At 38.2% G+C, this 15,718-nt stretch overlaps 2 protein-coding genes across 9 annotated transcripts in view; both read left to right on the forward strand.

Annotated features, from left to right (window-relative positions):
• Positions 1 to 1,168, forward strand: part of LOC139144969 (ataxin-2-like protein) — a 33,278-nt gene extending 32,110 nt beyond the window's left edge. For all 8 annotated transcript variants that reach the window (XM_070715827.1, XM_070715831.1, XM_070715828.1 and 5 more), the window contains one exon: positions 165 to 1,168. The gene's annotated coding sequence lies outside the window, so the exon portion shown is untranslated. The remainder of the gene's footprint in view (positions 1 to 164) is intronic.
• Positions 1,169 to 5,003: 3,835 nt separating this feature from the next.
• LOC139144971 (TBC1 domain family member 10B-like) overlaps positions 5,004 to 15,718 on the forward strand; it is a 46,551-nt gene continuing 35,836 nt past the window's right edge. Inside the window, exon 1 of the mRNA XM_070715835.1 lies at positions 5,004 to 5,660. Within this exon, the coding sequence (XP_070571936.1) occupies positions 5,467 to 5,660 (194 nt within the window). The 5' untranslated portion in view covers positions 5,004 to 5,466. The remainder of the gene's footprint in view (positions 5,661 to 15,718) is intronic.

The following is a 15,718-nucleotide window of genomic DNA, read 5'->3' on the forward strand; positions in this document are numbered from 1 at the left end:
AGGTAACCAGGCTGCATTTATGAACAGGGTATATTTTAAAGAAATCAAAGATTTAAGAATGGGGGAATTTATCAAAGCAAGATCAAAAGTTCGAGCAAACCCAGACAATATTCAACTGAAAGCTGGCTAAGCCTTACTGTCATTTGTTTTGTTTTTTATTGTAGGTTTATCAGATGCAGTGAAGACACAATGTTGTGGAACTAATCAATTATGAGATGGGAAATTCAAAATAATATAATGAAGGGGAAAAAAGTATATTTAAAAAAAAATTATGAGTTGAAACAAATTAGTCTTGTGCACCAAAAGCAGATGCATAATGAAGGAATCCCTAACTGTAGCATGGTAGTAGTTGCTTCAAGTAGCTGTCTCTGTGGCTGTATGGCATCGTCGATTGCAGCAGCAGTATCGGTAGCCGTGGTGATGTGCTTCCATGGAAACCACGCCGATGCACAATGAAATGAGATTAGTCCAGAGATGGAAATACGCAAACTCTTGAGAGAAAAAATGCAAGCTAAAAAAGACAAAAAAAAAATATCCGAATTCTTTGTGCTACGTACTGGTGCCACTGTGGATCTGAAGACAAAACTATGTAGCTGAACTCTATGGAGACAAATTCAGGCATCCGGCAGAGGTGTGAAATGAACAAAAAACATTGCCATTGGATGTCTTTTAGGAAGGTTGACTCTGGAGTAAATGGCTACCCTGTGAATTTTTTTCAGGTGCACTTCAAGGTGAACAAAAAGGACTGCTACAGGTTCTCGTTGAGGAGAACAAAAAAAACAGTCTTCGTCACTTTGCATGCCGTTCATGTGTTTCAGATCTGCAAAAAAAAAGAATTCTGAGATAAATAGAAAAGTGAAGGAGGGAAACTCAACTGCGTGGCTAAGGTGAACATTAGAATGTTACTGCAGCCATGCTGTCACTGAAGATAAAAGTCTGACAATGAAAACCTCAAAATGGAGCACAGGAAAAAAAGATGTCTTCTTCCAGAAATATGAGAAGTACTGCAAGTCCAATGTTGTAAACTGAAATGTAGTGAAGAAGTTGCCAGGACATCAAACCATGGGAATGCTCCGATTTCCTTGCCACATAGAAGTGACATTGGAAACAATTCCTGAATGTGCTCATAAGTAGTTTGCAAAAATAAAAGGACAGACATTTAATTTTACTGGTTCTGGCATCTTTGTGTTGCTGTGTACAGATGTGTTGTATGTTCCCGACGACTCTTTCTGTTCTACTGCTAGAGGGCGATGTATGTAATGACATGGTCCATGGTAAAATGCTATTACCCTAGTGTTTGCCCTGAGATTCCCAATGACCTCATCAAGAATATTTTGCTTAAATGCATATGATGGCAAGAGCTATACTATAGCAAATAATAGTGACTTTCCTGCAGTTAGTGTGCTTGACACATTGTCTGATCTGAAAGTGTGAGTAACTAAGCAAGCTGTAATAGAGAGTAGTTACTGGGTGAATTGACAAATGACCTGAGGCGTTTGGTTTGCAATATTGTCTTCAAAAAGATTTTATCCACTGTCAGCTAGATCTTGCAGTGACAATGAGCTTAGTATGAGTGCTGGTTAGTCTGCACTAATTTTAGGTGGCTTGCAATCCAAGCCACCATTCCCCCCCATACATGATACCATAGACACATGAAACCATCGCGAAAATGAATAAACGGTCATGACCATTAATTCATTTTCGGGATAGTTTCATTTATTTTGTCTAAAATGGGGGTCGAATGTATGCATGGTCACAAATTCATTCAGTATCTTTCAACATGTCAAAGAATATAAATAGTATCTTGCATCAAACAAAATTCATGAAAAATGGCGGACATTGTCCCTTTAAACTTTTGCTCAAACTTACCTCAAGGAATATATCAACTGTTCTCTTTCAAAAGCAAGAATAAAACTTTGGGGTCACCGTGCAAATTTTGGTACAAGAGATGCAGATTGCCCAAGATTTACGGATATTTGAAATTCAAAATGGCAGCCACTCCTGTGTGGTAAGTCTATGGAGAAAAATAGAATTTTCGAAAAACTAAGAAGGTGAAATGTTTTCTTTCACCAAGAGATTTAAAACGAACCCCTCAGAAATGATAGATCAAAAAAGATTTCTAAAAGTTTGAGAGCCCGAGGCGAGTTCTATCTCAACTGGCCCCAAAAGTGTGTTTGCAGTTTTGGCAAGATGCATGTCCTGACTCCATCTCGTGCCATAAAGTTTACTGCTCCACTTGGCCTTTCACAGGTATGATAATTAGTATTCAAATTGACATTGGGACAGTGTGTTCGTTTGTTCAGTCCTTGTTAGGCACTCATACCCTTTAATTCACAGAACTTTAACAGGACATAATACACTTGTGTAGTCTACAGCACAATGCCACAACCCCAAAATTGACATTTTAAACAAAAAAAAACAAGCTCCTCCAATTCAATACCCAACAGCAGGTTTACTATAGTATAAGAAGTAGTATCATTTTGGTAAGAGCAACAGCGAGTAAATTGTAAATATGAAAAACAAGATTCCACACAATACCTGAATAACAAGGGCCTATAGTCCAAGATCATAGGGTAAATATTGTTCAGAGTCTAAGGCGTAAAGGGATTCTGGTTTGGTCATGCTGGTGTTCAAGGGAGGCGAAGGTAATGTTTTTTATTTTGCTGTAAATGAAATGAAAAGTGACCCATGCGTTGAAAAGGGGAATGGTCACATTTTAAATAGGAGTATTTGGGGATGGCCACAGTTTACAAGATGGACCTCCCCTGATCCCCCCCCCCTCCCCCGCACCACCACCCATAATAACTGAAAGCTCCCCACTATGCAGATAGTGTGTGGGCCGGTAAAAGTTTTTTGGGATTGGGGATTTAAGGAAGAAAGTTTCATCAACCCATTTATTTCACGAGGTGTAGAGGAAAATAAACTAAAGCATCTCCTACGAGTGATGAAAAATATGGTCACAGTTTTCCTATCCACAATCATCGTAACCGGCAATAGAGGTTACAACTGTCCTTCAATCAGCACGTCATCGGAGGAAAATAGTGGCATGGCATTTTCACTTACATGTAAAGGGCGCCCTCAATGTACCGTGTGCGAAAGCCTTCGAGAGTAACATTGTACGTGCTGTTTGCTGAGAATTTTCTCGCCATAAACCCGCCGCTTTCTCGTGATCAGTTTTATAAAATTTCTCCTAAATACAGTTACATTAGGGAAAATTGCGAACTACAGAACTACAGAGGCAATTGCCTGAATTTATTCGTGATATCCACAGTTCAAACCCCGGGTTCAAACCCAACATTCGATTTTATAGTCAAAAAGTAGGCTAACCCGTTCTCACGAAAGCAGAGAACTCCATGAAACTGAAGATAATCTATTGATACAATTTGAAATCCTGAAATCTGCATAATAATTTCACATGTCGCAGACACAGTATAGTATACAGCTATGATCAGTTAGTGGGATGAGCTTCTCAAGTAAACAACTTTGGAATCATCCGGCATGTGCTGATAAATTTAGAGGCAAAACTTTGGTTCGTGCATTGAAAGGTCGGGTTCCAAATTATTGTATATGTGTGTGTTTACGAAATACAAGTTTTTACGTTTTTGAGGCAAAACGGAAAAGTCAAAAGCAGCCCGTAAAAGGCAGAAATCCCTTCCGAAAACACCACAGCTATGGACCCACAGTTAAGTTCGGTCATTTTGTAATTTCCATTGGCACAGTAGGAACCTCAGTACACGTATGTCGTTGCCATACCATAGGGGTATATATAAAAAATGTAAAGTATCAACTCGTAAGGGATCCTGTCTTTGAAGGGGTGTAACATCATGTGTTCAAAAAACGGAAAAACCTGCGATAATAATTAAATTACAAATTGCCTTCGCAGTTGAGCTCTCTGATTTAACAAAGATAGTTCTTTTATTGGCTGATACGTGGACTTTTTGAAAAAAAAATGTGTACGCATCAATAAAAACTCAAACATCAATAAAAACTCGTTACTAGTAAATTTGCACGCCCTTCTATAATGTGATTAAAACCATATATGTAACACGCAGCTGGCTCGTTTTCTTCGTCTTCACTATCTGTCCCTTGCTCACTCTCGGTTACCTATTGACTACACTTCGGGGCTGGGTATAACGGAGACTATCCCTTGCCTTGAGAGAAGCGATGGTAGTACTTAGTATATACATGTCTACATTTGTATCAGATTGGTTATTCTCTTTCATTCGCTTCTGAGATCTGACAGTTCATCCACATATTCAGACGCCAGGCCGAACGAGTAAAGATATTGCGACTGTGAAGGGACATTTTGTGGCAAAGGAAAATCCACTTTTGAATATTGTCATGCGGAAAATAAACACTTCTCTCCTGAAATTATGTAAATACTAGTTTATTGGCTGAATCACCGGACCGTGACTGAATTGAACTGAACCAATTATTTATATATTGTTTGAAGCGCACATATTTCGAGGTAATGGATTGAAAACGAAATACATGATGAGGAAGCATCTCCGATCAAAGTCGTGATATTAGAAAAGGTAGGAGAATCTAGAGTGCGCAGCTCATTATTTATTCATTACACTTTAGGTCTTACCGAGATGATTAACGTATAACAAATGACCAAAACTTTAGGCCATGGTTCACAGAAAATTTAGCGTTCAAATATTGCTATTCGGGAGACTTAACTTATCCTCATATACAAGCACTTCCAACTGCGTGTAGACCTGAACTCTCTTCCATACACTCAATCGTGATTTCTCAGCATCTGAACATGTTTTTATCCCCAACCCAAAGAAACAAACAAATAAAAAGATCACCAGAATAATCGATCGAGATACTAAAATAACGAAATTTTCAAGAGAGTTCTTTCGGCTAGCGTCTCTGGGCTTGGGAGTCAACATAAAAGTGTGCCAACCAGCATCGCTCTGAATATTGTACGCGTTCAAAAATTCAAAATTTTGGGGAAAGTTTCTCTGTTCAAAACGAGGCCCTCCTAGCTTTAGTGCGCATGCGTTTCTGAGGAGCAGCTCCCAAGTAATCATATCGGTGCACTCAGGAGATCATCGTAAACCGCGAGATTACAGAAAAAACTGGATTATGATAGACCAGTCTATGGAATGGGATTCGTTTAAAGACAACCAATATATCTGGAACAAAATTGCATTTACGTAAGTTCGAACGTCACATCGTCTGCGGGGGTTTGATCATCGAACGACATGTGCTGAAAAAAGCAGGAAGTGGCCAACCTATCAAAAACAGTGGGCCTACGTCTAATATGTTCTCGCAGCTTATGGCTCGAGGTAGGGTCACACGTAAGTAGAGCGGACAAGCCTGCCTCGATGACTTTCAACTTTTTTACAGCCCGGTCTGTGGCTCTGCAAATTCATTCAATTATCTCATAGGAAATCGGTCAATATATACGTATCATCTGGAAGGGATTTTTAGTTCTTGCAAAGCAAAGCTTGCAGCATGTCGGCAATGGGACCGACGGATGTGGCGATGGACGAAGACGACAGGCAAGAGGTTGCAAGCACGATCGACAGCGATGACGATTATAACAGCGTCTACAACGGCAGTATAAGAGGGAGTTTGAGCTCACTAAACGGCCCAAGACAACCCGATAGATACGGATTTACAGGAGGAAAGCAGTACACAGAACAGAGGTAATAACTCTAGTTTGAACAAGGCCAGTTCACCATACCATATTTTAATAATATTACTGTTCAGTTCTTGATGTTAATCAGGTTTATTGTTTCATGTCTAGCGCAGCAGCAGAGCGACATCGACATATGCGCCTTGGAATGATGGGTCTTTCCCCGCCGACTGACGCATCGAAACCCCCCGCCCAATAAAGTGTGTCGCAATAGTTTACCTTTTTATTGCTTGGTAAACAAACGTCAAAATAAGGTACCGAACATCTTTGATGTCCTTATCAATTGTATCTTCTGTTCCACTATCTTTGAACCGGCCTAGCTACTCACCTTTGTCTTTTGCATGTTGGAACGGGGAACAAACATAATTACATTTTTTCCAACTCAAGTGCATGTTAACATATTTATTGCACTGGAAAGCAAACATATCTCTTTAGTTGGAGTTATTGGTTTTGTGAAAGCTGCAAATACTGCATAGGGTAATTTTTATAAGCAGCTGAGACTAGGCCACTCCCACAAGCGACCAATGTAGCAGAATACTGTAATGAGAAATAACGTAAACATAGTTGCACAGGTATGCAGGTATTGGGTTCAATTATTAACTGATCAAACCCTATAACACATGCATGAAAATAATGTGAAAAGAGTGGTTTCTGAGAAATGTAGCCTATAAATTTGAACATAATAAGCTGGGAAGTTTGAAGTAGTTGTGAACGACGGGTTACAATGTTTTCCCATAAAAATGAGATTGAGACGGGCTGTTTTTTATGACTGTAAGATATAACATAGATCACAGCAATTTTCATGAATTTACATTTTTTACCTGGTTTTCTGTGCAGTAAGATCGTATGCTGCAGGGAATATGCAACTGTGAAAGCACATACCCTGGAATGACAGATAAGACTGGATGCACACAAAAATCTGTGGACCCAGGCACCATCAAACGCTTATTGATCGTAAATTGCAGGGAATTTCATTATATCCAGATGGCACCATGGTACAAACAAGAGTCAGTGAACATTAGTGTGAGCATGATGTGGTTGTCAATATTTATTATGCAAATGTATAGTCTACACCTGTCAGGGTTTTGGAATTTGAACCTAGTCTTTGTGGTGAACCTTGCAATATGGACCTTTTGATGTCAGGTTCAGAGGTATTTACTCTGTTGTAGCTCAGTCAAAGGTTAACATTTAACCTATGCAATATGTACCTGTATTAGATTTTTTGACATCATATTCAATGGTGCTTGCACTGTTTTGGCTTTTAATAACCAATTCACACAATTTTTGCCTAGCAAGTGGTGGATTTAAGGTTAAGGTTACTCAGGTGCAGAACAAAAGTTTTCATGATGTCATGTCACAAATGGGAAAATGAACCAGTGTTTTCTACACTGATGTGAATATTTTCAAAATTTCAACGAAATTTCATCATTGAACAAAAGTCAACAGAGCAATTGATAATTTGAAGTGAGTTCACACCATATTGAAAAAAACAAATGTGAATCAGGTGTTAGTGTTTCTTAAACATAACAGCATTTTATTAAGTTAAATAAACAGAGATGGAAAATATTTTGTCATGCAACAACAAAACCCAAGGGCTGTACTGAGTAATTCCATAGAAACAGGAAAAGCCATAGCAGAAAAGAACAGTAAATCTTGAAACACATGACAGTTGACCCTACAACCATCTGTCTCAACCCATGCACCCATCTTGCGTCTTATATCAACTCCCAAAGCTTCTTGGTTTTTCCCTTTGGCTTCTTTCCTGTTTTCTCATACCACAAGTGCAAAGGCTACTGACCTGGTTTGAAATAGCTATGGCCAACTCTAGTAAACTAGTCTTTTGCAATGAATATTTGTTCCAAATTGGAGTCCAATATGGTACATTATATTGTACACAGTGTTAGTTGACACGTTTCAAAGGTTTCGCCTCCCCTATAAGTACCGGTATATATTTAATGGAGGTCACCGGAAAACAATATAAGTATATCATTGTTTGTGATTGTTACGTAGGCCTCATGGCATTTGCTTACAGAGAATTTGCATTTCCCAATCAGTTACTCCCAAACAGTAATTTCTGTTCTTCCTGTGTAGAAATACCAGTCAGGATTTAAGCGGAATTTCATGATAGAAATATTTGGCAAAAGACTAGTTTCCTCTGTACATGCTATAATGGTTGGTATTGTTTTAAAATTAAGTTTCAAACAAAATATTTCTTGTTGTATGATGGTAACTACAATGTTTTCAGATTTCTTACTATAGCATAGACACTTGAAGGTCATTGACAATAGTAACATTTTGACGGACAGCTTTTATATTTTTCTCTCCATCAGTTTTACTTCATGAATGAACATTTCTAGGATAGTGATATGTTTATCATTTTATCTGTTTTATTTTATGGACAGTAATCTTCAAATGAATATCAAAAACTTATAATTCAGTAATGTAAGAGGCTTTGCCAAAGACGTAATATTAGATAAATGTTTTCCTCTAAATAGCATCAATTACCTGTGCTCATTTGAAAACTTGAAACATCAAATATATTTGTAAAAATGTACATTCATTAAATGGAATATTATGAAGGAAACAAAGCTGATATAAATCTGTTCCTCATTGTTTAGTATTTCTTAGGTTTAATATTTCACATTATCTAGTGCTTTCACATCTCATGGCCATAATGGTAAATACGAATCCAAATATGGTTATTTAGGTCACTATGACCCAAATGTAATTGATAAAGTACCAGTGAATTGCACATTCAAGATGAAGTCATTTTTGCAGATATTACTGGCAATAGCTTAGCTACTGATCATTGTTCAGTTCCATCTTTCGTTACCATGACAAATGTCCAGCATCCCCCAAAAACATACCAAAAAGAAGAGTTATAATTCAACCTATTTAGTACATAGCTGTTCAGAGTTGGGGTGACTGACCTTATGGGGATGCAGATTTGATGCAAGCAAAGTTTGGATGAAATTTTAAATTTTAAAACAATTCTGTGGCTGTACAAATTTTTGAATTATGCTTAGATACCTTACAGTGGGAACTGTTGGAGACATGATGGGCAATCAGAATCTATTTACTATATACCGGTAGTACTTGCAGCTGGTAGTAGCATTGCTTACTGTTCATATGCTGGCTAACCCGTATTATGGACAGCTCTTTTTTAGATTGTCCATAGCTTGCATCGAAAGGGTTATTCTACAATGTAGGTTAGCTTGGTAGTAGCTTGTGTCATTGTTTCTCCAGCTACTGTGGCTGTCCCATCAGACGAAACACATTTCAAATTGCTCTCCTGCACAAATTATACATTTTGGTGCCAGCAAATGATAAAATATATTCATAGTCTTCTTATTTGTTTATTTGTTTGTTTAATATGGTTAAAGAGATTATTTATTTTTTTGTTGCACTGTATATAAATAAAACTTACTGTGGTTGACAATTATGCTGGGAAACTGTGAAGAAATGCTGGTATTCTCATGTTAATATGTGAATGCTGAGGCATGAGGCTTATCTAAAGGAAAAAGGGACAGGTATTTATGATATTGTAAACCTGTATACTGAGCTTGCTGTAAGATGGCAGTACACTTTTTTAACTGTTGATAACAAACTAGGAAATACAAGATAAATATGTTCCTTTGCTTGTGTACCTATTATTAAAATTTAGATGCTTTGTAAAGTGTTCAGTACGCTTATAGTATTGCACATTTTTGATTGATTTGTAATGGAACACTGTAGTTAATTTCTAGTAAGGATGCCTGAAAAAAATATGGTTATCATAATATATTCCAAGCATTTTTAACTGTGTAGTTCAGAAATTGTGTTTTTGGAAAATTATGAAATGAATGAGCAGTATGAGGATGCAATATATATTTTGACAACTCAACATTTGGAACTGGGTACACTGTATACCACCAGTAGTTCATAGTAACTAAATTATTTTATCCCGTTACAATATTGTGTGGCAGCAAGGATGCGTCAACCATCTCTGTCATGAAATTCAGTTCATCCAAAAATGTAAATTTAAATGTTTTAGTTAATAATCACACAACTGAGAATTAATTCGTATCTTACATTTTTATGCTGGGAAGAAAGGTAATGTGTTGTTAACATGGTTATCAAATCCAGTATCAATGCAGGATTACATGTCAATAGCGATGACGTTTGATTGGATGTGCTTTCCCGGATAATTGCTAGTACATGTATAACAATGGAAAAACGAGGTTCTCTTGTAAAGCATTATCATTTAAGGGGCAGTGCAACTTTCTGCATGAAAGTATTGAAACTGCACTGTGATACACATATGTATTATAGTATTCTCAGCCCCTTTTAGATTCAAGCATGTTTGGCCATTGGTGAAGCCATGTGTATTTTCCTTAATGGGAAACCTAAGTCCAGCGACTTTGACAGTTTATCCCTTCCAAAATCACCCTAGAGTAAAATGCAGCTCAAATTTGCAACATAATTGCACGCGCTGACGACTACGGCGCGACGAAAAGAGAAGTTCAAGTAGACGACATTTATGGAAATGAGTCCGGAATTCCATGGGCGCGAAAGGGCTCATGGGAGAAGCGTGCGTGACGTCATCGGCGATACAGGCGATTGTAGCTTGCAGCTGGAGGAGTACTGTGAACAGTTCAGCGCGTTCGTAAGACGACTATGGAGAGTTCGGACAGCGATATTTCTGACATCGAGTATTACTTTTCCCTGACTGAAATCAAACCATACTAATTTGAACCTGTCCAAGATATGTAATAATTAGAAAGCATCTCAAAACATCGTTCATATCTTGGTTGCTTGCGTTTTGTGTATGATTCAGCGGAGGGAGTCACTGTGCTTGTACAGACCCCGAACTGGATTGGAGAGACTTAGTGACCCTGCGATCCTTCAACGCTACGTTTCTAAAACAGAGTTTTCTGTATCAGTTGCTTAAAATTAATTTTTGGTTCGTGAATGATACGGAATTATTGACTGATTGTATGTGTTATCGCGTAAGTCGAGCTTTGCCAGATCTTTAAGGTTGCGAAATCTCCGATATGTATCAGGAAATATTTATTCGCGATTTGACAAATCTAGTGTCGTCTGTTTTTCGAAGCTGGTGTCGAACTTCGGAAGTCGGACTTACTCAGATCTACAAAGTGATGAAATCGCCGATATAATGAATATTTGCCCGCTATTTAAAAAATAGTATCGTCTTAAAGCTTGTTGTAAGGAATGTGTTTCATACAAGACCAGCCAAAACTCCCGATGATTCCGATATGTCCTCTGTTCAAGTCCCGATCGCCAAGTAAAAATGTTTACATGTAAAGAATGTATTTGTGCAAGGGCCTCCCGAGTCCCGGCGATATCCGATCGCCCTCTCGACGAAGTCCCGTGTGGACATTTAATGAAAAAAAATGCTTTACATGTAAAAAATGTATTTCGTGCATTAATAATCTAATAATGTAAAACATACAGTATTCTTTACTTCCGTCCATGGATGCTATTTTTGAATTAAGAGTCGGACAGAGGTATTCGGGTGGTCAGATCTGTTAGGTGGTGAAATCTCTGATATACATCGGATATTTACCCACGATTTGACAAAGTATCGTCTAGTATCAGAGTTAAAGTCCTAAGTCGCCGATATTTATCGGATAAATATCCATGATTTCATAGACCCGGCATGCCAACACCACACAGTGCAAGTAAATCTAGGATCGTCTGGTATTGATATTAGCCACGAGTTCCGGCGCAATTGATATTTATCGGGTAAATATAATATCGGCGATTTCTCACACCCGGCGTGCCGAGACACAGTAGGCAAAAAGTCATTCCAATATCTTGTAATATCAATATTACAAGGTATAGTCCCGAAATTGCCTATATTTATTGGTTATATATCGGAGATTTGGCAGACCCGGGATGTCAAGATAAGAGACGCTTTGTGTAGTTTCGTCTTCGGATTTTAGAGTCCCGAAATCGCCAATATTAATATTTATCTGGTTAAAACCGGCGATAGTAGGCTGACTCAGCATGTCAAAATACGAACTGCATTGTGTAGTATCGTCTTGTATCGGTATCAGAATCCCGAAATCCCTTATAAAACAATCATCCTGAAAGAATTAGAACATAACGTTGTATCTTTTACAGATTTTTAAACTCGACTCGCCCGACTTTCTTTAGCCACTGTCTTCGAAAAGCTGTTCTGTAGGAAGACGGTAAAAGCGACTCCGTTTGTTCTTCCCTGAGTGATTTTTTGCACTCAACTGAACAACAGTTAACTATTTTTTATGCTACTGAGCATTAAAGAGTCGTAACGTGGAGAACTGCACTCCTGCAGTCATAGACTCCAATGCTTTGGTAGGCTGTCACACACGTTCGTGTATCGCCGATGACGTCACGCAGGCTCCTCCCATGACCCCTTTCGCGCCCATGGGATTCCGAGCTCATTTCCATAAATGTCGTCTACTTCAATGTCTCTTTTCGTCGCTCCGTAGTCGTCGGCGCGTGCAATTATGTTGCAAATTTGAGCTGCATTTTATTCAAGGGTGATTTTGGAAGAGATAAACGGTCAATGTCGCTGGACTTAGGTTTCCCTTTAATGGAAAATGTTTGTTTGTCTTCAAACCAAGGTGGCTTGGAAAACATCCATAACGTTTTCCACCTCAGTCTTATTCATCAGTGTGAAAGAATTAAGTTTTAGTGATATAGTGACAGAGCAATGATAAATGGCCAATGGAAATAAATATTGCACATTATTATAATAGCATACATGTTCTCAACAGTATGATGATTAAACACACTGGGCCTTTGCATAGAATTGATATGAATGCCCTGTGATTAATATTCATGCTGCAAAATTTTGTGTTTTATCATGGAATGTTATTTGACATTTTGTGGAGCAGGGGCTGGTATATGATATATGCTACCGTTGTGTTGTGTGACTTGAAAGCAGAGACAAATCAGCTTTAACAGAATCATGTCAATGTGAGGCAAGCAAAGAGAAATTATCATTCTTATAGTGATGAGTCATAATAGAACATGTGAATTACATCATGGCAGCTCGGCAGTCTATCACCTTTTCCATATTACATTACACACACTGTTCTCAAAACCCATTTTTTACCTTTTCCCATCAACTGCTCTCTCTCTTGAATTATCATTAAGTTGGCAGTCATTTGATAGGAAGCAGCCTAGCCCAGACCAATGGTTATCTTTTCCCAACCTGTGATACAGCCTACCGTATTTCTCTCCCTTGGAGAATTAATCATACCTTTCCAGCTGATGACTTTATACCTGTCATATGAAGATAGGCCCGTCAATTTATAGTGTACTGTGTGGGCTTCATTTTGTGCATTTGAAGTACTGTCTGTGCTTGAATTGCTCCTGCATCAACAAATGATAATTTCTTTTCCTACATACAGTAACCCTTTGTGTGCCGTGATAATTTCCCTCCAAAATTTTTAAAGCAACATTTTTACAAATTTTTATGTAATTTTTTGATAATTTTGGACCAAATGGACATCACATTTCATTGGTTACAGTTTGTTATCAAAATTTTGACAAAAATCTGAAAAAAATTGACTGGTGTATATTTTATGAAGGTTACAAAAATTGACTCTGGCGCTCAAAGTTGATTCGTTGCCAACCAAAATGCCAGATCTTGAGAAGAAAATGTCACACATTATGCGTGTAGATTTCCAGTACTTGAACCTCCATCATTAGCACACCATGAATCAAGCTTGTACAATTTTCTCAGAGATTGCACATGGAGGTGCTACATAAGAAATCAGTGTGACAGAGCCAAATTGGTTGTTACAAGCTGGTGAGTCTACCTGCAGGCTATGCATCACCATCGTCTTCAGAACTAGCGATCCTGAGTTCTGGATCAAGAAGTACTGTCGTAAAGAGGACAACAGCAATGTTACAGGAATGATAGGCAAGGACTCAATTGAAATCAAGCCTGCTGGGATGGAAAAGGCATAGTTTAGGATATTGCAGTCATCATAAGAAATGTGATAGCTGTGACGTCAATGTTGATATCAAAAGTGGCCATGAAATAAAATAGAATGACCTACACGGCAAGTATTCTTGAAAGACATTTCCTGTACTTTCATGGCAGTATACTGTTAGGAATGCCCTATTATAGTGCTGCTTCTTGCATGTCTGTTTGTTCAGGGCAAGGCCTCTCAACAATGGGAATACACAGACCTGTATACACGGTTAGTCCTTCACCATAGACTATCTATGCCTTCACTGACATTTTGAATAGAGATTCACTGCTCTATTTATCAGTGCATCAACAAAAGGAAGTTTCGAACTCGTGTGTTAACTAGATTTTACAGATCAGATCAGCAAAGAGGGACAGTGAAATCAGCAAAGAGGGACAGTGAAATCAACATCAAATTAGTGAGGGTTACCATCACATTTGATGTCAGATATTTTTGGATGACGGTGATTTTGAGCTGGTACATCAGATGCTTCGATCAAAATCCTTTCATTGAAGCTTTTGTGCCATGTTATTGTTTCCAACCTAAGTGAATAGGTATTACTGAATAAGATTCACGGCCTGTTCTTTTTTTACGATTGGAAGCCAGATTCCAGCTGGGCTTAAGGCAACCACTAGAACACCTGTACAGTATTTCACATTCCATATTTTGTTGCCCCCAAACCATTGAAACTGCAAAGTTCTGGAAAACAATGGAAATCTGTTTGTAACGTGTCCTGTCCAATTTCCGAACTGTAAAGGAAAAAAATTGACAAAACTATTGCATATCAGAAATTTTGAAAGAGAAACTGCCAACTGTGTCACCTTGGTAGATATTGAATGAAAAATCAGTGGAATTGGCATGCCAGGAAAAGCTAAGAGGTCAGGCAATACCGATAAACTGAGAAAAACAATTCTACTGGTAATCTTTATTGGCTTGTACTGTTTGTCAAAGGGAAGTAACATGCTTATTGAATTTTTAACAGTGAGGTCATCCGTGTTTTGATTGGAAATGATACCCGAATGCCATACATTTTTTTACCTTCAGGGCAGTTCCATTGTACCAGTATGTGCAATGAAAAGCATTCTAGGGTGGGATGAATGCCCTACAGTGTATCTGTCAGAGTGTGTGCCTATGGTACTCAACAGTATTTGTGGCTCAGGTTCAACATCACGTCGTTGGGGATAGCAACAAACGTCCAAAGGTGTTGATAGCAGAGGCTCTGGGTGACACTCACACCATTTTCAGCATGTTTCAGTTGCAAAAAATAGGACGCTGCCATGTACCTGATGTATACCCATCTTTCAAGCTACTTTGCATCGGTTTTCGTCATCAGATTTTGTTTCCAGTCTTCCAACTGATCAGATTTCTCACCTTTGTTGCAATTGCATTTCTTGTAACACGCATGATTTTGTCCTGATTTTGGTTGAAAATGACAGTTTTTAACCATGTTTCTTTGTAGACATGCATGGCTGTTGACATGTCTGTTGATAAAAATAAGAAGTATGTCATGCAAAATAAATGTGTTATTTTCAATTCCAGTGAGATGCCAGAATGTTTTGGACTTGTCCTGGTGGTTTGATAGATATTGTCAACTGGTCTATAAAATGTGCTCAGCCAATCAAAATATGTTTACCATCACTGGCAGGAATATCTGCTATTGATTGATGGTGATGATAAAAGCATACAGGTAGATTCGTAATGATGTCGTGGGGCGATCATCACATTGAGGGCCTTGTAAGGGGTTTTAGCCTTGCTGTATTGTGTGTACATGTACTCATACATATGCTTGAAAATAACAGGCAAATTACTACATTGCTTCGCAGAGATAATTGGTCGCATTTGATAGCAAAATATATGTTTAAACGCATGTAATGACGGTATTGATTAGCAGTTAACTAGCTTGAAACCGGATTTTGCATGACTGCAGTTCAGGACTCAAAATTTCAGTGTTGTGTTATTGCTGCCACTTATCATTGCATTTCTCGCAGTGATGGGTCATTGAACTACCAGAAGGCAAATCACAAGCACTGTTAAATACGTAAATGTTGACCTTTCATGACAAAAGAATTTTTAAAAATAAATACCGAGGTGTTCTGTTCAT

This window comes from Ptychodera flava, chromosome 12, assembly GCF_041260155.1.
Source record: "Ptychodera flava strain L36383 chromosome 12, AS_Pfla_20210202, whole genome shotgun sequence".
NCBI lineage: Eukaryota > Metazoa > Hemichordata > Enteropneusta > Ptychoderidae > Ptychodera > Ptychodera flava.